This window comes from Myxocyprinus asiaticus, chromosome 28, assembly GCF_019703515.2.
Source record: "Myxocyprinus asiaticus isolate MX2 ecotype Aquarium Trade chromosome 28, UBuf_Myxa_2, whole genome shotgun sequence".
Classification (NCBI taxonomy): Eukaryota; Metazoa; Chordata; class Actinopteri; order Cypriniformes; family Catostomidae; genus Myxocyprinus; species Myxocyprinus asiaticus.
The window spans coordinates 12454367-12479903 of record NC_059371.1 but is presented as its reverse complement, the minus strand read 5'-3'; the positions used below and the strand labels follow the sequence as shown (position 1 = coordinate 12479903).

General features: G+C 41.5%; 1 protein-coding gene across 1 annotated transcript in view; it reads left to right on the top strand.

Moving 5' to 3' along the window:
- LOC127418724 (contactin-4-like) overlaps positions 1-25537 on the top strand; it is a 164860-nt gene that overhangs the window by 37880 nt on the left and 101443 nt on the right. Inside the window, exon 2 of the mRNA XM_051659456.1 lies at positions 6816-6955. Within this exon, the coding sequence (XP_051515416.1) occupies positions 6901-6955 (55 nt within the window). The 5' untranslated portion in view covers positions 6816-6900. The remainder of the gene's footprint in view (positions 1-6815; positions 6956-25537) is intronic.

Genomic DNA, 25537 nt, shown 5'->3' with positions numbered 1-25537 from the left:
TAAAGCTCTGCGTGCAATCCAAATAGATGCGTAAAGCGCGCACCGGACACAGCAACATCAGGGCTGGGTCTGCCTCCTCCTGGGGCAGTGCTTGCAGGTTCACCACCTGGTCCCTAAAAGGTGTCGTGGGAACCTTGGGCACATAGCCCGGTCTGGGTCTCAGGATCACGTGAGAGTAGCCCTGACCGAACTCCAGGCACGTTTCGCTGACAGAGAACGCTTGCAGGTCTCCTATCCTCTTGATGGAAGTGAGCGCAGTCAGGAGGGCAGTCTTCAAAGAGAGTACCTTAAGCTCAGCTGACTGCAAGGGCTCAAAGGGGGCTCTCTGTAGACCCTGAATAACTACAGAGAGGTCCCTTGAGGGAACGAGGCGCGGTCTGAAGGGATTCAACCTCCTAGACCCTAGGATCATCATGTTCTGTCTCAGAACTTACCGTCCACTGTGTCATGGAGTGCCGCTATAGCGGCTACATACACCTTCAAGGTGGAGGGGGACAGCCACCCTTCCAACCTCTCCTGCAGGAAGGAAAGCACCGATCCGTCTTCGCGTCAGGAAGAACACCACTTAGCGAACAGACGCCACTTAAAGGTATACAGGTGCCTCGTAGAGGGGGCCCTAGCCTGAGTGATCGTATCTACCACTGCGGGTGGTAGACTGCTTAAGTCTTCTGCTGCTGACTCCAGGGGAGGAGACGGCGGGCGAGTTGTGACATACAATGGGAGCGCAGACCGCCTTGACGGTTGACATATGCTACCATTGCCGTGTTGTCTGTCCGAACTAACACGTGCTTGCCCTGGATCAACGGCTGAAACCTCCGCAGGGCGAGCAGATTTGCCAGCAACTTGAGGCAGTTGATGTGCCAACGCAGCCGCGGGCCCATCCATAAGCCAGCAGCTGCGTGCCCATTGCATACCGCACCACAGCCCGTTTTGGAGGCATTTGTCGTAACCATGACATGCCTGGAGACCTGCTCTAGGGGAACGCCTGCCCGTAGAAACATGAGGTTGGTCCAAGGGCTGAAAAGGCGGTGACAGATCGGCGTGATGGCCATCTCGGGACTCGAGTCTGAAGCCAGTGCTGAATCGGTCTCATATGCATCAACCCAAGCGGAGTGGCCACTGCCAAGGATGCCATATGCCCCAGTAGCCTCTGAAAGAGTTTCAGTGGAACCGCTGTTTTCTGTCTGAACACCTTCAAACAGGTTAGCACCAACTGTGCGCGCTCGTTCGTGAGGCGTGCCATCAATGAGACTGAGTCCAACTCCAAACCGAGAAAAGAGATGCTCTGAACTGGGAGGAGCTTGCTCTTTTCCCAGTTGACCCGAAGCCCTAGTCGGCTGAAGTGCGAGAGCACCAGGTCCCTGTGTGCACACAACACATCCTGAGAGTGAGCTAGGATTAACCAATCGTTGAGATAGTAGAGGATGCGAATGCCCACTTCCCTTAATGGGGCAAGGGCTGCCACTGTGACCATCGTGAAGATGTGAGGGCACAAGCACTGGCTGAAAGGGAGGACCCTCGAATGCAAACCGCAGGAAGGGTCTGTGTCGAGGTAGAATCGAGACGTGGAAGTACGCGTCCTTCAGGTCTACTGCCGCAAACTAATCTTGATGCCGGATGCTCGCCAGAATGTGTTTTTGCATCAGCATCTTGAACGGGAGTCTGTGTAAAGCCCGGTTCAGTACTCGCAGGTCCAAAGTTGGCCGCAACCCACCGACTTTTTTCGGTACAATAAAGTAAGTGCTGTAAAACCCCTTCTTCATCTCGGCCGGAGGGACAGGCTCTATCACATCCTTCCGTAGGAGGGTAGCGATCTCCGTGTGCAAGGTAGCAGCGTTCTCGCCCTTCACCGAGGTGAAGTGGATGCCGCTGAACCTGGGCGGATGCCTGGCGAACTGAATCACGTAGCCGAGTCAGACGGTCCGGATCAGCCATCGCGATGGATTGGAAAGCGCAAGCCACGCATCCAAGCTCTGGGCGAGGGGGACCAAGGGTACAATCTCATCAGACATACCGGCAGGTGGGGCCTCGTGGCGGGGCAGAGCCCGAGGTGCCACGCCATGATGTGGTCATGCTGAGTTCAGGGACATCGAAGCACTTACCTGGCTCCTTGTGACCACCCCCAGAACAGCCTGGGATGGGGGAGGAAGAGGCTTGTCCTCGTGACCCATGGAGACTGTCACATCGGGGGCGGATTTGTGCCACAGCTGGGCGCGCAGGGATGGGGAGAACGCCGCTGGAGCACAAAACCTGCCAAAATGGAATGGTGGATGGTGGTCATGATGACGGCCGTGCACACTGGGTATGTGACCCAGGGAACAAGGAAACCGCTCTTTTGCTGAACTGTTGGGTACCGCAGCCACTTGGGCATGCAGCGAAATTAAATGAAAAGGCAAAAAAGATTCTTCTCCTGGCCCTCCACCAGGGGATGGAGTGGTCTGCTTACCAGCTCCAAGGCAGTGGGTTTCATCATCCCTGGGTCGCCCATCTCAGGGGCGCTTCAAAGCCTTTTCGTGGGTTCTTGGCGGCCGGCCGTGAGACGGGTGGTGTCTGCTTCCTGCAGTGGGCTCCACGCCGGGGCCGGGCCGAAGGGGCAGGCTGCAGCGGAGCCGGTCACCGCAGGGGGACACCCTTGGCGACGAGCAGGCGGGGTGCGGGATCTTGAGCCGCGCCGGGGCAGGATGTGCCAGATAGCCTCCGTCTGCTGATTCACCGTCGAGAACTGCTGGGCAAAGTCCTCGACGGTGTCGCCGAATAGGCCAACCTGGGAAATGGGGGCAGCAAGGAACTGTGCCTTGTCGGCCTCACCCATCTCGACCAGGTTGAGCCAAAGGTGACGCTCCAGGACCACCAAGGTGGACATCGCCCACCTGGGCAGTGGTAGCTCAGCGGTTAAGGCTCTGGGTTACTGATCAGAAGGTCGGGGGTTCAAGCCCCAGCACTGCCAAGTTGCCACTGTGGGCCCTTGAGCAAGGCCCTTGACCCTATCTGCTCCAGGGGCGCTGTATCATGGCTGACCCTGCACTCTGACCCCAGCCTAGCTGGGATATGTGAAAAAGAAGAATTTCACTGTATATGTGCAAATGTGTGATGAATAAAGAAAATTATAATTATTATTTTTATGAGAGACCAAACCGTGACCTTCGTCGCCCAGAGAGCGTGGTCGGTTGCCAAGCGCAGCTCCTGCATCAAATCTGGGGTGGAACTACCCTCATGCATTTCCTATAGCGCCTTGGCTCGGTGGACTTGCAGGAGAGCCATGGCGTGCAGGGCGGAGGCGGCTTGTCCAGGCGGCTTTGGCCGTCAGGGATGACGTAAACCTACAGGCCTTGGACAGGAGCTTTGGGCACCCGTGCCAGGTGGTGGCGCTCTGCGGGCATAGGTGCATCTCAAGCAACTTATCCACCAGGGGAATCGCCGAATAGCCCTTGGCCGCCCCACCATCGAGGGTAGTGAGGGTGGGGGAGCTGAAAGATTGGGACCGGGCAGTAAAAGGTACCTCGCATGACCTTGTCAGCTCCTCGTGCACTTCCGGGAAGAAAGGAACTGGAGCGGAGCATGGCAGCTTTGAGCGGCACCACAAGCCCAGGAACCAATAATCGAGCCGCGAGGGTTCAGGGGAGAGCGGAGGGTTCCACTCTAGCCCAACGCTCGTGGCTGCCCAGGAAAACATGTCTGTCATTTCCGCGTCAGCCTGTGACTGGGTGACCGTACCCAAGGGGGGGAGCCCAGCTGAGGCTTCTCGAGAGCTCATCAGCTTCGCGGGCTCCGAACAAGAGGTTGAACTCGCCGTGAGACAAGCCGGCGGACTCATCCGGAAGCCCAATCGGGGCAGACGAGCATGCTGGGGAATGGGAGGTCCGTGGGGGGATGCGGAGGTGGTCCCATTGTGGTCCCCAAATCGCCCCCAGTGCTAGCCGCGCTGGCCTCATACCCGTAGGTAGAAGGACCGAGGCAGGGAGCCGCTGGGGTGGCTTGCTGTCTTACGAAAGCAAGCCGCGACTGCAACGTTGCCATGGTCATGTTCTCGCAATGTGTACATGATCCATCCACGAACGCTGTCTCCACGTGGGTCGCGCCCGCTCTTTTAGAGAAATATACTCTTTTAGAAAAATATACTCTCTTATTTCTGCCAAAGCGCCCAGGGGCGTTCTCTGCAGTGCACCAGTGCAGAGGAAGGAGAAGCCGCTGAAATGCGCCATCAGATCCAGCAGAGGTGAGTGAACAATCAGCTCAGTAAACATTGACCATTCGGCTCCGAAGAGAAAATCTGAATGAGTGGTTGCATACCAGCTCCTTTTATACCCGTATGTCCGGGGGAGTGGTATGCAAATACCACTCGCCAATTTTCATTGGCCTTTTATCAAAGACCAGAGGTGTCTCGGGCTCCCAAGCATGACCCCTAGTGTCACTACATTGACACAGCTTCGAGTGAGTGACAGATAGGAACACTTTATTCGCTCTGCATAGTGAAAAAATAATAGTTTTGTCATGCAATGCCTTCATTTAACACCAAGACAAGCTCCAATTTAAGGCAGCACGCTGAGTTAAGTAATGCAGGCTTTTCTGTGTCATGGTGATGGTCATTTTCAGGGTGATTCTGTAAATATGGGCTCTTGTGACATCGGTTTTTAAGTGTACATTTTTAAATCAGCAGCAATATATCAGTGTGCTTTATCCCGCATGTCGTGAGCAGTATTTACGCATTTAAACCGCGCCCTCATGGGGGTACTGGAAACTATGGCAGCTACGGGCTGATTAACTGTAAAAATCCATGTAAACATCCAAATTAAGTGTAAACGCCTTTTGCTCTGCCATTCGCGTGATTGAAAACTGGAGAGCGAACAGGCAGCATTTCTGCGCATGCACAGCAAGTCACGCGCGTGAGAGATGTGCAGACGCAAGACGATCGTATTGTGAAGAGAGTGTTGCGCGACTGGGCTTATGGACCCTATGCAGGCTGCGTAATCTGCGCTTAGGGAGCGGTACAGAACTAATGATCTAAATTTTATCTAAATGATCTAAATACTTTCGACACTGAAAACTGTAACTACACTGAACTAACAACTAAAAGCCATGAAATAGCGAAAGTAGGCAGTAATAAAGCATGATCTTGTTTATATTTCAGCATTATATACTGTATAATGTCCCTGTAGGGCATTGTTCACGTTTTCACCGTAATAAGTACTAGAAAGTTTTCCAAACCTCTCTTCTTATTGACAAATTCATCCAGATCTGACAAGAGCCCTTAAAGGGATAATTCACCCAAAATGTTTAATTCTCTTATCATGTACTCACCCTCATGACAGATGTGTATGACTTTCTTTCATCCGCTGAACTCAAATGAAGATTTTTAGAAGAATTTCTCAGCTCTTTTGGTCTATACAATGCAAGTGAATGGGTCCCAACATTTTAAAGCTAAAAAAAAAAATATCACGTAAGTCAGAATAAAAGTAATCCATAAGACTCTAGTGGTTAATTCAGTATCTTCAGAAGCAATGTGATAGGTGTGGATAAGAAAAAGATCACTTTCACATTCGTCTTGTGTTTTTGGTGATTCACATTCTTCTCTGCATATCGCCCCCTGCTGGGCAGGGAGAAGAATGTCTAGCAAAAATGGACAAATATTGATCTGTTTCATTCTCACTCACACCTATCATATCACTTCTGAAGATATGAATTTAACTACTGGAGTCGAATGGATTACTTTTATGATTCCTTTATTTGCTTTTTGGAGCATCACAATTTTGGCACACATTCACGTGCATTGTACTGACCTACAGACCTGAAATATTCTTCTAAAATCGTAATTTGTGTTCTGCAGAAGAAAGGAAGTCATACACATCTGCGATGGAATGAGGGTAAGTAAATGATGAGAGAATTTTCATTTTTGGGTGAACTATCCCTTTAAAGTGATAGCTCAGCCATAATTTAATATTCTGTCATCATTTCCCTACCCTCATCTTGTTCCAAACCCATGTGACCTTCTGTATTCTGTGGAACCCAAAAGATGTTAGACAGAATGTTAGAAACTAACAGTCTCAGTCACCATTCACTTTCAAAATATGGAGTAAAAACACATTCACTGAAAGTAAATGGTGGCTCAGGCTAACATTCTGTCTAAAATCTCCTTATTGTGTTGCATGGAAGACAGTCATACGGGTTTGGAACAACATGGTGGTGAATGATGACAGAATTTCCATTAATATTAATAATAATATTAATTCTGTAATACATGTTAAATGTGTATTATGTAATGAAATGTCATTTGTGAAAATAACGAGTTACTCACTACTTGAGTATTCTTTTAATTGGATACTTTCTTAATCTTAGTAATTATTTATGTTAGTACTTTTAATACTACTTGAGTATTATTATTATTATTTTTAAGTAATTGTACTTTTACTTGAGTACAGTTTTTGGCTACTCTACCCACCTCTGCCTGGGGAGTAAGTATTTCTAAGACATCCCTTAGATATTACAGAACTGTTTAACTAGTATCATGTGTATATTTAACTATACAACTTTAATTTATGAAAAAGAAAAAAAAAACTTTACAAGATATAACCATTTTAAGCAAGAGCTCTAACCAAGACACGTGATTTAATTTTTATTAAATGGATAGTTTAGCTTAAAATGAAAATTCTGTCATAAATTACAGTATTTTTTTAATGGTGTATGCTGTCTAGAAAGGCAGCAGCTATTCTTCTGATGTCAACTCTTATTTTGTTTTCTGTTTGTAAATGTTGCTGAATATGGGCGCTTTAGGCCAGGCAACACTTTCTAACTCTTCTCGTATTGTCTTTTGATTTCAGGGCACAGAGGTTCCAGTCTGGACAAAGACGGCATTCTTTTTACCTTCAATTGAATGTGAGCTCCCGCTGACCTCCAATATTTCAAATGGGGTTGTCATGGAAACTGCTGGTGCTGCAATTATTCATAGGGTGCCTTTCAGGTAGGCATCCTAACAACATACCCTACCAATCTGTTTCTGTGGCACACATTTGTCCTTGTCATTTACTATTAAGGGCAGACCTCTCATTCAGGGAAGTCTGTTATCTTCTATAACCAATTTAAGGTGCCACTTTATTTGCTGGTACTAAATCTAACAAATGGACACTGAGGTGAGCGAAGACAGACATTGGGCATGGTTGTAAGGCCTCTGAGAGGCGGTTTATTTTTTTTTATAAAGCAAACTTAAGTATAAAACGTGAAAATAAAGTGTACAAGGAGACATGTTGCTAAACTTAAAGGGGACATGGTGTCCTTGCAGTGCTGGGCAATACATGGATTGGTCCAGGTATGGGCAGAATCAGAATCAAAATCCTTTGTTCGTCCTGGAACAACATTCCTGTCAAACAGTCATCTTAACCCTATACCTAAGCCTAACCATTAACTTGCCATAAAATTAGAGGGAAATGATAGGTTTCTATGAACATTGTTGAAGCCCCAACCCCTGTGCCTAACCTCGTCTGCAGCAAAAGATCTGGTCTGTTTTGCAGCTTAAACTGGCCAAGAACCATCAACTTAGACAGAAAAAGACATCTAAATGACATGTAGCCTATTCAATCACAGTTTGTTTTGTTATTACTGTGTATGTTTTTTAGGGGAGGGATTATCTGAGATACATTATACCATAATAATTGACCCGAGCAGAAAATAATGAATTTAAATAATGGTGTGGCAGTCTTTGCATACGATTGCACATAAAACAGCAAAAATAGTGGAAAATGTGTAGCGAGTGTAAGTATAGTACAGTTAATAAGTACAGATGATTTCACAGACGGAAGAATATAATATACAATATATACAAAGCAGAATATAAAGTTATGCTCATGGATATCCAATTTACTTTCTGCTATGTTTCTCATACAAAACAAAAAAGATTTGATGTCACTACCTGACAAACCTAAATCCATTGTATATTTCATCCTCTAAAGTCCTCTTTTGTTAATACTGTTATTCCTTTTAAACAGAACTCCAGGCAGACTGATAACAAATGTCCTGTGTGCTTTTATTTGTGGAAGTTGCAAAAACTGATGATGAGAGTGGAAGTAAAAATCCAAATTTGCCGCCCCCCTCCCCCCCCCCCCCAGTGTTGTCGCTCCATGACAACACTTTCTTGCTATCTGAAATTATGTGATTTGACGTCTAGCCTCTATACTCACCACTCTTGAGCGGAATATACCATTGACATATTAGCGTTATCACTGGTTTCTGCACAGTTGCATAGGACTTTTACACAATAAGAATAATACCATGGCAGCAGACATCTTGATATAAAGACCACCCTGCTTTGTGCAAGACTGTCAAAGTTGGGGAAAAAATGTGACAGTATATAATTTGCACAGCAGTGGCGGGCTGTGCATTAAAAGTCTAGGCCTTCAGTGTGATTCATGCCATTAAGGAAACACAGTTTCACAATGAATAAGACACTCTATGCCTTTGGGCATCATACATTATGTTGCAGCTAACTAATAATACCAATTGACATTTTAAAAACACGTCCACGCCAGAACTTGAAACGACACTTAATGCTTAAGCAAGCCTAATTTTAATTGCAGCATGACTGTTTTTTAAATGTATGTCTCCCGAACACACATTCAAAAATCATAATTTTTTATATGAATCTACCAAGAAGGTCTATAATACCTGGAAAAATGTATCTAATAATATTTGCAATTTAAATGTTGCTTGCAATAAATGTAGTTTCGTCAGGGTACACGGTTATGCTGCGTTCCATTCAAGTTGGATGTGGGATATTCCTACTTGATATCTCCGAACATAAATGCATTCCATTCCCCGATATTCGGAAGATGACTTTAAGAAAACAAAACTGCAACACTCCCATTAGCTTAGCAGGGGTTTGACTCTCATTAGAGATGTCTCCTAGCATCCCAACTTATAAACAATGCTGCAGCGCTAGCATTTGTGCTTCAGGTGTATGATTATCAAAAGAGATTATAATGTTTTATACACCTGTTTCTGCAGGTGTTTGTTAAACAAGCTTTAATATCATATAATGTGCAAACAAACTCATTTATCGATATTACTTAATAAAGTGAATGTTTATCACTTACTTTGTATATCTCCCTGAGTGTCGACATGTTTGTGTGACATCATGCCCCTGCATCTCGGTGAAATCGGAGTTGTGAATTTCTGCACGAGCCTACAAGTTGTAATTCTGACTTCAAGATGCATTCCATTGCACTTTTCCTAGTAGGAAGTTGTAAAATCTGACTTTTTGAGTTGAATAGAACGCAGCACTACTTTCAGAACTTGATCCGACACTGAATGCTCAAACAGGCTAATTTACACTTAGAAAACTCCTGATGTTGCAATAACAATGCAAAAAGCACTTACCAATTTGCTTGAAGTGAAAATCAGTCCTCCTTTTCTATTTAATAAATTAAGCAATCACCCCATCATGCAGAACATCTCAGGTTTTTAAATCCATAAAGATCTCTTTCTCAATGGCAATAGCATCAGTAATGACAGTCAACTCGTCAGCAAGATCTCGCGCTCTTTGCTTTCAAATTACATCGCTTAAAGCGTGATTGCGTCACTCGAGGCCAACTAGAAGGCCTCGACCAGAACATATCCTAAAGATCACACCCACCAGGAGCAAATAAATAAATAAATCTGATTGGCTGATGAATCTGACAATCTGACTTTAGTTGCTCATTCATTTGCACTTTAGAGGGATTCTGTGGAAATTCTGAAGGCCTGACAGGATGGAGCTCAGACTCAAGCGCTGCTTCAGGCATGCGATTTTTGAAAACGTTGTCACACTTTGCTTGTAAGCATCAAGGAATAAATTCTGACTGGATAAACTTTTCGTTTTTCTCTATTTGATTGTAGATTAATTAAGAGTGGGAAGTGATTAGAAATACATAGTCAAAGAGGTGATTGAGAATGAAAGGATGAAAAATATTTATTTATTTGTCATGTTAGGCCAGCAGAGAAGGCTTTGCTGGTCCTGAGCATTCGCCACTGCTTTTGAGAGACATGAAAAGGTTAATGTGCAAATGGATCTACCAGCCATTATTGTATTGAAGAGCACAATTTATGTTCTCATTTAGCCTAGTGGAAGCTCAAAAGCCCTCCTGTTGATCTCTTTTTGATGAAACAGTTACATTTGTCTTGCAATCAAAGGGAGGGTCAGACATAATCCTTTAAATCTTTTATTTAAACAGAGCTGTTTGCTCTGTGCTCTTTTGCATGATGTACAAGAGCTCCAGCTGGGTGTGATTTTTGAGTACAGCACCCTCGACTAGCAGGTCATGTTACATCATACAGTATTTTTTCTTGGTTGAGAGAACAACCTGCTTGAAAGTTTCCAGGTGTGGGTAACAGGCAGATTTGCATAATGCATGCTATGTGGTTTGAAATCAGTGAAGGGATAGAAAGAGGATACTGTACACCACAAGTGACAACTTTGCTCAGAGTTTTAGTGGGAGCAGCAATGTCTGAACAAGGGTCAGAAATTAATTAGGACAAAAATGCCAAAGATAGTGACCAAAATGCCCCACATACTGTATGTATAATGTGGGGGCAAAAATGGCCCTGTATTGAATTCATCTGTGTTTTTAATCTGTTATCTAACATTTAATGTATTTTAAAGCATTATTTTTCTGACATAGCCTACCTAGTTATTTGTTCAATAGAAAATTTGGAGAAACAAATGGCCTAATAAAGGTCAAAATACTCCCTGAAAATCCATTCCAGGAGGCAAATATTGCCCATTAATAATAATAAAATTTCTGACTCCTGAAATGTCTGTTTTGAAAACCCTCTGAGAATACATGTGTGGTGAAACTGCCCTCCTAACAAGACCACCGTAAAGCCATTGGTCATGACTACAGAAGAGAGATATGCTAGTAGCTTGAAAATGCAGTAGTAAAATTGACTCAAGAAGCTAAAGAAGTTCCCTTCTCTTTATTTCCGTTGTGACAATATTACAAATATTTTTTTCCCACTGACGCCTACGTAAATTCCGTAATAAAAGTATTTTACTACCATATGAGCAATTCAAGCTTGAAGTACGTCTGTTTTTACGAGCCACGTCAATAGGTAGCAGTGTGCCTCAACAAACCTCACAAGCAACACAGCCACAGAATGAGAACCAATCACTAGGGATGTTCGAATCCGACTTTTTTGGAGTCAACTCCGATTCCCGACTCTAGACATTATTTTTAGTAAGGACAGGGTTGAGATTCAAGGCCATCACAAAGGGTGGCCGTTAGGGGGCAGAGCCTTCCAAAGTGACACAATTTGGCCCTTAAAAATTGTCAGGAATGTGGGAGAAATTAATTGAACGATAAAAATCCCCAGGAGTTTTCACTCGTATTTGCTTGTTTAATCCAATCATTTAGATTGCTGCTCTGTAATAATTCTTTAACTGCTGGTCTAGGATCAGTTTCTCTCACCCAAACCCAAACTAGTAGTGGGGCAGGAAAAGCTGACTCTAAATCAGCACCTGCGGCCAACTGAAACCACATCACTTTCTGTGTGTGTCTGCAGAGAAAATGACATCTTTTTTTATTATTATTATTATTTTATTTTTTATAATTATACATGTATAACACATTTTAAATAAAGTAGTGCAATTCATGGAGTAAAACATATTTATTAAATTATGGTTGCATTAAAACGAGTTCATCCCTAATTACACAGCAACCGTTATAATAAACTCAAGCTAACCTACACTGAGATGACTCTAGAAAAAATTGATTCACAAGATATATCCCTTGAACGTGTGAAGCATTGCCTACTGGATTTTATTCCAACTCCCTGAAACTCTTCAAGTTGATGTTGATATTGTCAGCAAGACCGCAAGATATCCCAGGTGCTAGTGCGATTTCACTTCATTCAGTGGTTAGGCCTATATATTTTTCATGTTGGCTGCCATGCCGACATAAAACAAATCATGCATATGTTCTTGCTCGATTCACTTAATTATCAGTAAGGTCTGTATGTTATCATGAACAAATAACAAAATTTATTTTGACTGTGGTTTGAATGGTACATTTTTAATGTTGTTTTAATGACAGCAGTTTTTTTTTTCCTCTATCACAATGTATTGAACAGTAAGGGGTTTAATTCACATATTTTGGTGTGTTTATTGCTTTTAAAATATCGCTTGCTCTCTGAACATATAGTGTTCCCTATTCAATAGCATGTTCTGGCGATGGACCTGACAAGTTTACATTCATTAGCACACACTCAATGTAGTTGTAGTTGTAGATGTATATTATAGGCCCAACAAATTATATTTATAAATGTTTTAATTGTTATGCATTATTTATATGAATTATCATTATTTGGGGTCCTTTCTCAGCAAATAATGATGTATGCAATTAACTGTGATTAATTTGAATAATTATTCGGCATGTCGTAATTAATTCAGTAAAAAAATTGTAATCGATTGACAGTTCTATAAAAATGACCAAAGTTCATCCATGCAAGGGTTGTGGCTCAAGCTGATAGGTTCTTTGATTTGTTTTCTTTTAGCCAATTGGTTCGCTTACATGTGACATGTTACATGTGATGTGACGTGTAAGCTGATGGGTCCTCTGACTTGTTATCAGGTAGTCAATCAGTTTGAGCCCCTCTCTTTGTCTAACATTTAAATGGCTCAGTTTTGCTGATAAGCTGGTTTCTTTGTAGCGTGGTGTGAGAATGTTCTCTTAAACCCACCTATAGCTTCCACCTGCCTAGATCTGCTACATGAGGATTATTTGTATTTCTATTTGTGCAGCAGCATGTAATACATGCTTGATGCACTATGTCTTGCATTTTATTGCTGTGCAGCAGCAGCAGCATGTCCACACGCTAATTTAGTATGTATGTGTATTTTCTAGCTGTAGCAAGTCTCCATAATTGCTCTGCGGCAGCAGCAGAGTTAGTAGATCTAGTCTAGCAAGAACAATATCCTATCAATATGGCATCATACCCATATTCACATGCTAAATCTTTCTGAGAGTTTTCATGACTGAAATACAATACTACAAAATAAATTCAAAATGCAAAATTCAGCCACTGGGGACAGTGATTCAGATTTTGGTAAGCACTGAACTTCTACTATATCACCAATGAAAGAAAAAAGTTTTGTGATAAATTACAAAATAAATTGTACCAAGAGCCATTACAAAGATAAGATGATGACATTAGAATTTTAGCTGTGAGCGTAGAATTTACAAAAAGTTTCCTAATTGTAAGACAGTTTTAAATTTTAACATTTGAAACCAACACACAAAACAACTGCAAGTGAAAATACGCATTAAAATTGAACTTTTGACTTAAAACCATATAATCATTGATATGCAGCCCTTGTGACAACTTCCACCAGTGACTAGCTCTGGTCTCCCCTATTTAAAGAATAAGTAATAAATACACTTAGTCAGTACACTCCAACAGCCCATAATTAAAAAAAAAAAAAAAAAATGTTCTGGGCTACATTTCCCAAAAACATTGCAGATTTTAGAAACCATTTGGCTCTAATGCTTTTGGGAAACGCAGCCCAGGTCTTTAGATGTGAAAAAGACACACTAATAGACACCAACTGCACTCGTTTGCTTTATCTCTTTAAAAGTGTAAAAACTAAACAATGACTATGTTTACATGTGTACCAGAAAGCTGTTTATTGCGAGAAAGCTGCTTAAGGCTCGAAATTGGTGTATGCGTTTACATGAGCTGTGTTAGTGGCTTTTTTTTTTACTCTCCTATAAATGCGGCTCAATCAGTAAGCAGATTTCTCCACAGCAACGTAATTTTCCCGTAACACTTGTGTAAATAACATACATGGGATCAGAGGAAGACTAAGACTTTTTTCCAGAAATTCCAGAATTGTTGCTGTGCTTGTTTCTATTATGACCTGCGGCAGAATTGCGATGCAATAGTGGGTTTCCCTCTTATGTAAAACTCTATGATTCCCCCAATGTACCAGCGCATGTACACAAATGTGAGGGACAGTCGATTTACATTGGTGTGTGTAATGGGTATAGATTATAATGTATGTGCTTTTCCCACTGTAGTCCCAGAAATGTTGAATTCTTTCCGCTGTGTTGACATGTTGTTAGGCTCCATCCTATGACGTTTACAAAACGCTGCATTCCCCGGGAGAAAGCAGGGTCTGTTAAACCGCTTTCTCTTATTTCCAAGAAAGTGGCGTTCTAGTTTACATGTCATTTCAGAACGGCGCTTTCTGCAAAAACCCTGGAATAAACAGTTTCTGAACAGTAGCAGTTGATTAAATGTACTTTGAAGAGTGCAGATACAAAACAGAGATAGCACAATCAGAGAAAAGCACTAATGCATCTTCAGTTCTTAATTTAGTTTCAATGCAAATTATCAAATTATGTGAAATCCGAAACAAGAGTTTTGGATTTCACCAGCTTAAGCCCAAGCTTTACTATCATTACTATTTCTATTACTTTTTGCCTCTTTTTTTGTTTGTCAGAGAGGGGGAATAGGATTGGGAATTGTCTCAGGCTGGACTCAAACCTGCAACACCCAGAGCTAGAGCACATGCACTAACCACAGTGTAACAATACTGAGAATTTAGGCTAAATAGACGAGACTATAATTTATGTGGTCTATCTAACAATGTATTAGATTCTGAACAATGAATGTAACTAAAACAGTATTTGTGACCATAACTAACACATAATTGATACATTAGTGGCATGTGTTTCAGGGAAATTATTTTGTAAAACAGTGGTCAAGTTCATGAGTGTGTTATTAATGCAATTTATATATTATGATGCATTTCATAACCTCGCAACTCTCTTCAAATAGGTTGGAGAAAATGTCATACTCTGTTGGTCAGAATAAACCCCATGTAATTCCTTATATTTACAATTCTCTATACTTTAGCGGCAATTGTGTGTGAACGTGTGTGTGTGTGTGTGTGTGTGTGTGTGTGTGTGTGTGTATTTGTTTGTGTGGGTTCGTGCATGTGTGTATTTTAACAAAATGAGATTGGCTTTTTCATGATGAATAAAACCCTTAAATCATAATCAAACGGTTTGGAGGCCACATGAATATCTACCCTCCTCCCTACCTCCCTTGCCCTGTGCAACCTGTCTGTGCCTGGATATTCATGCTGAGGTAAGCTGGCCGAATTCATCGGCTTGTCAGATGGTATTGAATTTGAGATTAGTTTTTATTTGGGCCTCCAAATTGCTTCTTGCCTTTTCCTTGTGCTGCTTTGAGGGGCTGTCATATATATTTTTCCCTCAGGTAGAGTAAGAGAGAGAGACCTGCTTTCTCTAACTTCCTCTGTAATGACCTCCCTCTCCACCTGGGTGGGGTTTGTGTTGTAAATTTCTTGTTAGTATTCTGCACCGAGCAGGGACAGATAATTTCTTAGTGACAGTCTGTCTGTGTTGACAAAGATCACACTACCAGAAAATCCTGCAACAGAATCCTTACAATGTAATGTCAAATCCCCAGGTGAATGACAAGGTTTCAGATCCCTTTGCATCAAGATTTTAATAACCTCTCATAATATTTGCAGCATCACCACACCTTGTAATTTGTGTTTTCGAAATAGACAGTAGTGTCCTCTTGTCCTCTGGTAAATATGAACCTTAATTGCTGAATTAATTCCTTGTATGATATATATTCACTCTCCAGGGCATTGCACAGGTTTGCATCAGCTCCAAGCTAAGCCTGAAGATGTCTTACAATGTATTTATTTACACTCTTTTACCAGATTTTGGTATCAAAAGTGCTGGTGTCTCATTTAGTTATTTCATGAAAAATCTGAAGCAAAATTTGGTACAATCACCCTGTTGGACGGCTTGATTAGAAAAAGGCAGATGCTTTGGTGCAGTGTCAATACTGATGCCCCTCTCTGACATGTTCCAGAGTCAGGATTAATAGAGCAGTCTTTGTGTAGCATGGCTAAGTCACTCGATAATTCATGTGCATTTAACCCCTCATAGGGTACCATATCAACAAACTGGATTTCACTGTTCAGACCCAATTCTGCCAATTTGCTGACAACTGGCATCCCCATCTGACAAATGTATCATTTCAAATGTGTTTACCTTTGCCTGTAGCAGTAATGAGACACCTTCCAAACACAGTTTGGGTCCCATGGAAACCAGAAAGTAATAGTGTTCACATAAATGATGGTGAGTGAGATTCAGAGTTTGAATTTTCGCTATAAAATTAAAGTTTTACTCTACTGACTTTTAGGTTTAGGGTTGAGGTTTGGGTTAGGGAGTAGGGTTAAAGGAATACTCCAGGTTCAATACAAGTTAAGCTCAATCGACAGCATTTGTGGCATAATGTTGATTACTACAAAAATTAGTTTCAACTCGTCCCTCCTTAACTTCAAAAAAAGCAAAAAACTGGGTTACAGTGAGGCACTTACAATGGAAGTGAATGGGGCCAATTTTTGAACATTAAAATACTCACTTTTTCAAAAGTATAGACACAAGACATAAACAATATGCATGTAAACACAGTTGTGTGATAAAATCACTTACTAACCTTTTGTGTGTAAAGTTATAGCCAATTTTACAACTTTGTTGCCATGACGATGTAATGTCAACAAACCCTAAAACAACTGTAAAAATTACAATTTAAACAACTTCACACCACAAATAATACATGAGTTTTAACAGAAGAAAGTGCTTTTATAAAATTATAATTTTCACATTTCTGCCTTTTGAACCCTTTAAAAATTGCCCCATTCACATTCATTGTAAGTGCCTCACTGTAACCTCACTTTTTGTTAATCAACATTGTGGAATATTCCTTGAATAAAATATTCATGCCTGTTGGCTGTATTACAACTAAAAATACACATCACTTTTGGTGCCACTCTGTGGAAATTTCACCTGGAAAATGGAGCTCAAAAATGCTCACACATTCAACAACAAGTACAGCTTAATTATTCTAGCTTTATAATAAAATGATAATTTTTTCATATATCATATATTCAATCATATATTGTGATATACTTAGGAAAATGCAGCTGCGGGTGGACAAGGGTATCGAATTACAAAGGGCTATGGATTCACCAAGGAAGGATGAAATGTGGTGGGAACAGCCAGACACAACCTTGCATTGCAGCAGCAGGTCAGACAAGAAGGATACAGAGCCCAGTTGAGCACCACAGCCCCACTGAATCCACTGTTGTGGAGGGTCACCAAGAAGACCAGTACTGCCAGCAGAACAAGTCATGCCCACGAGGTGAGCCACAGGAGGATACAACTGTTAACCCACAGACAAGGAAACTAATTAATTGGGCAAGATCTAATGATAATGAAGCCTGGAGCAGACTAGACCAAGACCTGTGCTCCACCTTGGAGAATGCACTCAGCGGAAGGGTGGAGACCAAGCTGGATATGTTTAGTGATATTGTTTATGAAGAATGTGTAGGTAGATTCGGGGAAGCATCAGTGAAGAAGCGTAGTCCAAGGGTAATGGGTAGGAGAGAAAAGGAAATATTTCAGCTGGTAAAAGATCGGAGGCAGCTTCGCAAGGCATGGGGAAGAGCTAATGAGCATGAGAAGGAGGTCTTAAAAGTATTGTGGGATGGCTTAAGAGCTAGGTTGCAAAAGCAGTTTTGAGGAGGGCAGAGAGAATTTGACAGCAGAGAAGGAAGGCGCATGAGAGGATGAAATTCATCAAGGATCCTTTTAAATTTGCCAGAAATCTTCCTGAAAAAAGAGGAGTGGGAAGCTGTTGATGCCGAAGCAAGATCTAGAATATCACATGAAAGAACAACTAGGGGATCCCCATAAAGAAAGCCCACTGAGCTCACCTGGATATGTCCCACAGCCAGCGGAGCCTGTAGTGGGATTTGAGGTAGCTCCACCCAATTTGAGTGAGATCAAGCAAGTGTAAGAAAAAGCCAGGGTAACTTCAGCCCCGGGCCCGAACAGGATACCTTATAGGTTGTATAAGCGGTGCCCAACAGTTCTGAAACTGTTATGGAAACTACTTAGAGTTGCCTGGAAGAAGCAGTGCATACCCCTAGAATGGCGAAGGGCAGTGGCCATCTTTATACCCAAAGAACAGGAATCCACCAACATAAGTCAGTTTAGGAGTATTGCTCTACTGAATGTGGAGGGAAAGATTTTCTTTTCGTTGGTAGCAAGGAGGATGATTGATGACCTCCTGAAGAATGGATACATAGACACAAGCTGCCAGAATGCAGGCCTACCAGATTTTCCTGGATGTGTGGAGCATGTGTTAGTAATATGGGAGCTGATCCAGTCTGCCAAGAGAGACAAGAAAGACCTCCACGTAGTCTGGCTGGACCTGGCAAATGCCTATGGATCGGTTCCACACTAGCTCATCAGCTATGCACTGCAGTTTTTCCATGAACCAGAGTGTATTAAGAGCTTGATAGATAGTTACAATGGGGATCTGAAAATATGTCATGCAACACAGGAGTACATAATTGGATGGCAGCAACTGGAAAAAAGGATTGCAATGGGATGTTCAATCTCTCCCATCCTGTTCACAGCTGCATTCAAGACATCCTAATTGGTGCCAGACAGATGGCCAGAGGAATCCGTGCACATTCTGGGGTGAGATTGCCAGCACTGTGCAGCTATATATATGATGTCATAAGTATCCTCCAGACTGCTGCATGTACAAACAGACTTTTAAAAAGGCTGTAAGAGCTTTTGGCATGGGCCAGGATGAAGATCAACCCAGCAAAGTCACGTAGCCTTTCTATTCGTAAGGGGATTAGAATTGACCAGATATTGTTTGAGATGGATGGTGAAAGAATCCCAGTGCTGGCAGAGCAGCCCATTCAATGTTTAGGGAGGTAATACACAGCAGATCTGTCAGAGAAAAATATGGCAGGGCTGGCTCTAAAAGCAGCTGAAAGAGGGCATGGAGAAGATAGACAATTGTCATCTCCCAGGCAAATACAAGGTCTGGTGTTACCAATTTACATTGTATCATTGCCTCATGTGGCCACTAAAGATGTTTGAGATCACTGCATCGGCAGTGGCAAGGATGGACCCCAAGGCCAACAGTTACATCAGGAAGTGGCTGGGCTTTCCGCATTGTCTTTCAAATGTAGCATTGTTTGGAAGAAATGCTTTACAACTGCCATTAAAGTCCATAACCTTGGGTTACAAGCAGGAGAAGACCAGGCTGTTCTTAGAACTAAGGGAATCAACAGACCGGTCAGTGAGGGCTTGTCAAGCCCAGGTCCGAACAGGCTGTGCCTGGAAGGCAGAGGAGGTTGTAAACAATGCAGTTTCAAAACTGAAGCAACAAGAGAGTGTTGGAAGAACCCAATCAGGAAGAGCAGGCCTTGGATGGGGGATTGCTCTCAAACAGTGGTAAGCAGCCTCTAAAAAACAGAAAAAAACGATGGTAGTGACAGAAATAACTAAGATGGAAGAGGAAAGGTATATGATTCGAGCAGTCAACCAACAGCAGCAAAGGTGCTAGACAGTATGGGAAGGTGCATGTAACAGAGTTTTAGGATGGGCTGACCTGTGGAAGATACCCCAGGCCAGGCTAAGTTTTCTAATAAGATCCACCTACGACACTCTTCCAAGCCCTGAAAATTTATCTCTGTGGTATGGTAAAGAGGAGAGTTGTCAAGTCAAGTCATTTTTATTTGTATAGCACTTTTCACAACAAACATCTTTTCAAAGCAGCTTTACAGAAAATCATGCTTTAACAGAAAATTAAACTGTAATATCTAAAGTTTAGAGGCGTCATTGTGTAGTTTGATTAAATATGATTGTAAATTGTGTATAAAAATAAATAAGTAAATAATAATTGTATTTAGAACCCCAGTGAGCAAGCCGAAGGTGACTGTGGCAAGGAACACAAAACTCCATAAAATGTTGGTTAATGGAGAAAATAACCTTGGGAGAAACCAGGCTCACTGTGGGAGCCAGTTCCCCTCTGGCTAAACAGCATGAATATAATGCCAATATTATTTTTTTGTGTGTAGGGAAAGTCATGATTTAAAATTTGTAAACTAAGTAAGCGTTAAGGGCCAGTGTTTAAACAAAGTTTTTTATGAACTGTAAGATTAATGACTAATGTCCTTGAAGTCCATCCTGGATTAACTGCAGAAGTTAACATAGATGCATTGTCCATTGTTAGTTGGCTGATTAAGACTTTTGCTGACAATTAATTGATAGTCTGTGTATTCCTTTTAGGAGTGTAGTCCATCATTAGACTAAGGTGATGCAGGCAGAGATCAGTGAAGTGCATTACAGTTCAACCAGCAGGTTATTTCGGTGAGGTTCGGTAAGGTCCATCCTAAGTACAAGGTTCAGGCAGTGGCATATGAAGTATCCCATGTTTTATGGTTGAAGTTGGCATCAGTTCATCCTCTGAAGTCCATCGTAGTAGACTGAAGTGATGTCAGACTGGCACTGGCTGCAGTTAGTTGTCATTACTCAGTGACACGTAGCAGTGGAGTCCGATATCAAGCAGAAACGGAGCTGAGACAGGGAAACAAATAGAATAATAGTAGCGTAGATGCTATTAAATTTATTACAGAGTTATAGATTATGAGAAGTGTTTAACTAAAGCAGCCTATTTATGAGTTGATAGATAAATTAAGTGTATGCCTAGCTGAATAGATGAGTCTTCAGTCTAGACTTAAACTGAGAGAGTGTGTCTTAGTCCCTAACAGTGTTAGGAAGACTATTCCATAGTTTAGGAGCCAAATAGGAAAAGGATCTAGCTCCTTTTGTGGATTTTAATATTCTAGGTACTATTAACAGGCCCGAATTTTGCGATCGTAATGAATGTGATGGAATATAGCATGGTAGAAGGTCATTTAAGTACTGCGGAACTAGACGATTCAAAGCTTTGTACGCAGTTAACAGAATTTTACAATGAATATTAAATTTAATAGGTAGCCAATGTAACGACGATAAAATGGGGCTAATGTGATCATATTTCTTGGTTCTAGTCAGCACTCTAGCTGCTGCATTTTGAACAAGTTTATTTATTGAACTTGCAGGACATCCTCCCAGAAATGCATTACGATAATCTAGTCTTGATGTCACGAATGCATGAATTAGTTTTTCGGCATCAGTAACAGAGAGCATGTGTCGTAACTTTTCTGAGGTGGAAGAATGCTGTTCTACAAACATTGGAAATTTGATTTTCAAAGGATAGATTGGTATCAACTATAACACCTAAGTGCTTTGCTGTAGAAGATGATGTAACAGTACATCCATCGAGGGCTTATTTTTAGAGGTTTTTGGTCCAATAATTAGTACCTCTGTTTTGTCGGAATTAAGTAGAAGGAAATTTCTGGCAATCCAATCTTTGATTTTATTGATACACTCTGATCTTTTGGAAAACTGTAAAATTTCATTGCATTTCGAAAAAAATATAAAGTTAGGTATCCTCGGCAAAACAGTGGAATCTCCCAGGGGAAGCAAATATAAGGAGAAAAGCGAAGGCCCTAAAACTGATCCCTGTGGCACTCCATACTTAACTTTTGTTTGATTTGACAATTCCTCATTTACACAGACAAAGTGGTAGCAGTCTACTAAATAGGACCTAACCATGTGAATGCAAGTCCACAAATGCCAATATAATTCTAAAACCTATTAAATAAATGTCATGATCTATGGTGTCGAAGGCAGCACTAAGATCTAAAAGCACTAGAAGAGAAATCCAGCCGCGATCAGATGGTAAGAACAAGTAATTTGTAACTCTGATAAGTGCAGTCTCTGTATTGTGATGGGGCATAAATCCTGAATGAATTTGTTCATATATACTATTTCTCTGTAGAAATTAACATAGTTGGGAGGACACTGCCTTTTCTAGTATTTCCATCATAAATGGGAGATTTGAAATCGGTCTAGAATTAGCCAATTCTCCAGGATCAAGCTGTGGCTTCTTATAAAGTCATTACTATTGTGCTGTGACAGAATATCTGGTTCAGTAGAGGCTTTATTCCTACCCAATTTAGCCACAGTACTGAATAAACACCTAGGATTGTTGTGGTTATTTTCTATGAGTTTGCTAGAATATGCTGACCTGTCGGCTTTTAGTGCCTGTCTGTAGCAACAGACACTATCCTTCCATGCACCGCAAAATACCTCTAACTATGTATTCTTCCACTTGCGCTCCATTTTCCGAGCTGCTCTCATGAGAGCATGAGTGTGATCATTGTACTATGGTGCAGAGCTTTTTTAATATTTTCTTAAATCAAAGGTGGGTGACACTATAAAGAGTGCTAGAGAAGACTGTATTTATATTTTCTGTTATTACATCAAGTTCTTCTAGACTTTTTGGCTTATTGAGTATACTGTATGAGAGAAATCTAGAAGATTATTAGTGAAGCTATCTTTAGTGGTCCAAAGAATAGTTCTACCAGAATGATAGCGTGGTGTAGATTGAGTGACATTAGCTGATTGCAGCATACAAGAGACGAGATAATGATCTGAGATGTCATCGCTCATCGCGGATTTCTATAGTATCAACATCAAATCCATAAGACAGAATTAAATCTAGCAAATTATTATGGCAATGAGTTGGTCCTGTCACATTTTGTCTGGCTCCAAGAGAGTTGAGAACATCAATAAATACTAATCCCAATGTGTCATTTTTATTATCTTTGTGAATGTTGAAGTCACCAACAATTAAAGCTATATCCACAGTAGCTACTAGATCTGATAGAAAATATGCAAATTCACAAAGAAAATCAGAATATGGCCTGGGTGATCTATATGCTGTAGCAAGGGCAAAAGACGACAGAGATTTTTTATTTATATCTGACTTATAAGCATTATTAGTTCAAAAGACTTAAACTTATATCCTGTCCTCTGAGTAACACCAAAAACTTCACTGTAAATTGTAGCAACACCTCCTCCTCGACCCTTCAGATGAGGCTCATGTTTATAACAATAACCTGGGGGAGTAGACTCATTTAAACTAATATATTCATCCAGTTTAAGCCAGGTTTCATTCAAACAGATCGCATCCATTTTATGATTTGTAATAATTGAATTTACAATTAGTGCTTTGGTTTAAAGAGATTTAATGTTTAGTAGCCCTACCTTTATTTGATGTTTATCTTAAATTTTTTGTTATCTTCAAGTTTTACCTTAATCAAATTTTTTGTAAATGATTTAGTGAGGGGTTTGTGTTTGGTAGTTCGGGGAACAGACACAGTATCTATGTGATATCTAGGTGATACAGTCTCTATGTGTTGTAGTTTATGTGACCTGTGTGTCGTCTTAAGGCAGCTAGCTAGCAGACGTTCGGATTAGCCAGTTTGTCTGCTTTCTTACCTGGGCCCCAGTTAGTCAAATACTATCACTATTAAGATTATGTGCCAAATTACTAGAGAGGAGAGTGGCACCTTCCCTGGAGGGATATAGTCCGTCTCTCTTTAGCAGGTCAGATCTACCCCAAAAACTCTTCCATTTGTCTATAAATCCTATGCTATTTTCAGGACACCACTCAGACATCCAGCCATTCAGTGACAATAATCTACTATAAACCTCATCACCACAATGAGCAGGGAAGGGGCCAGAGCATATCACAGTGTTTGACATAATTTTTTGCAAGTTCACATACCTCTTTAACATTATCTCTAGTGATCTCTGACTGGCGAAGCCAGACATCGTTAGTGCCGACACGAATAACAATTTTAGAAAATCTACATTTAGCATTAGCATGTACTTGTAAATTTGATCTGATGTCAGATGCCCAAACCTCCAAAATGCATTTAACAATAGTGACTGGAGTCTCTATTTCCACGTTCCTTACAATAGAATCTCCAATAACAAGGGCACTTTCAACATGATTCTCAGTGGGTGCATCACTGAGTGGGGAGAATCGATTGGAAACCATAACAGGAATGGAAAAGTGGTGTCGCTTTGCTGAGTGAGTATGCTGTGGAAACGTCACCCAAACGCCCTGCTGTGGGGGCTCTACAACCGGAACCAAAGTGTGTGTGTTACTCGCTGTTCTTCCCGCATCCGAAACAGTATCTACGGTTTCTCTTTCTCACTGACCTCCACTAGCGTTCAGATGTGTGCCTCTATGTCATTAACCTTCTTGGTCAGCCTGACTAATTCCTTACATTTATCACAAGTAAATCCCTCACTGTTGAGACATCCCTGACTGCTGCCACACCACCAGGAGATGTTCCAGGATTAATGGGGCAAAACATCTGTGATAGGTGGCTCCTGGCTGATGACCCCGTAGCTGGACAACTGAAGGCACCGGCGGAGGTGCGGCAGGCAGTAATGCCCAGCAGGTTTAGACATTTACCAGTGCATCTGAGTGCATTACATTTTTATTTCACTTAGTTCACCAAAAAATTACAATTCTGTCATAATTTACTCACTTTCATTGCATGGAAACAGGGCCGGTTAACCTATTAGACAACATAGGCCACCAACTTCTCTTGGGGGGTGCCGATCTACCAAGTCAATTTCAACATGTGTCGAATCTGTGTCGAGTTGTGTCTACTGTTTGATGGTGCTGAAAAAGGTTATGTGCGTTTGCAGCGTTTTGCAGCAATATTTTCCAAACAAAAGTGTTTTAAAATACTAACATTACACAAAACATTTAATATAAAATAAAAAATACCATGCCGTTATCATGTTTAATGGACATGTAAATACCATCGTATATACAGTATCATAGTATGGTATTACCATCTGTTTCCCTGACTGTACCCTGGTGCTTTTGTGAAACGTACTTTTGATAAAATTGTGAAAAAGTCTAGAGATGCTTTTTTAGTCCATAGTTACATTAATTCTACACAATAGCAGCACTCAAGAAAATGTAAAAATTATGCTTATAAAGTCACCAGAATTTAATGATTTGATGCTATTTTTGCCACAAAAAAATAAATAAAAAAAAATAGAATTCCTAGGGACCATGCATGTCCACAGAACCCCCTACAATATCATGGTAAACTACATATTGTATTTGGGGGGCGGGGATCTCACCTAGTGTGCCAAATGATGCAGGACTGTTACTGCATGGAAAAAATATGCAATGGAAATAAATGGGGACTAAGGCTATGAGTCTGTTATGACATTATACAGCAAATATAATTTCCAGTTGTGTTCCATGGAAAGTCAGGGTTTGGAACAACATGAGGGTCACAAAAAATAGTTTGAGATCAACTGCCTGTTGAAGACACTTACTCATTGGATGCATGCAAATGGGGTTGTGTTTGCACATGTACATTTACAGTAATTAAATAAAATGCTGCAAATGTTGTTGGTAACATTATTGGTAACAGGCTAACACAGCTTAAAGATGTTAGCATATCAATAACAACATATGAATGGATGCAATGGGAGGAGAAGACCAAGCTGCTGATGCAACACAGAAGTGATAAGCATAGATGTAGCTAATGGGAAATCTGAGTCAAAATTATGGTTGTGGAGTATCACTTTATCATTTGCTCTCACTCACGTCTTTTCATCTTCTCATGTTTCCTGTTGCATTTAAGAGGTAAAGCCCTTGTTGACAGTGAGACTGAAATTAGCCCTGGTGCAGCGTATTCCCCATTCAATAGATTTCAATCACCTTTGCGGAG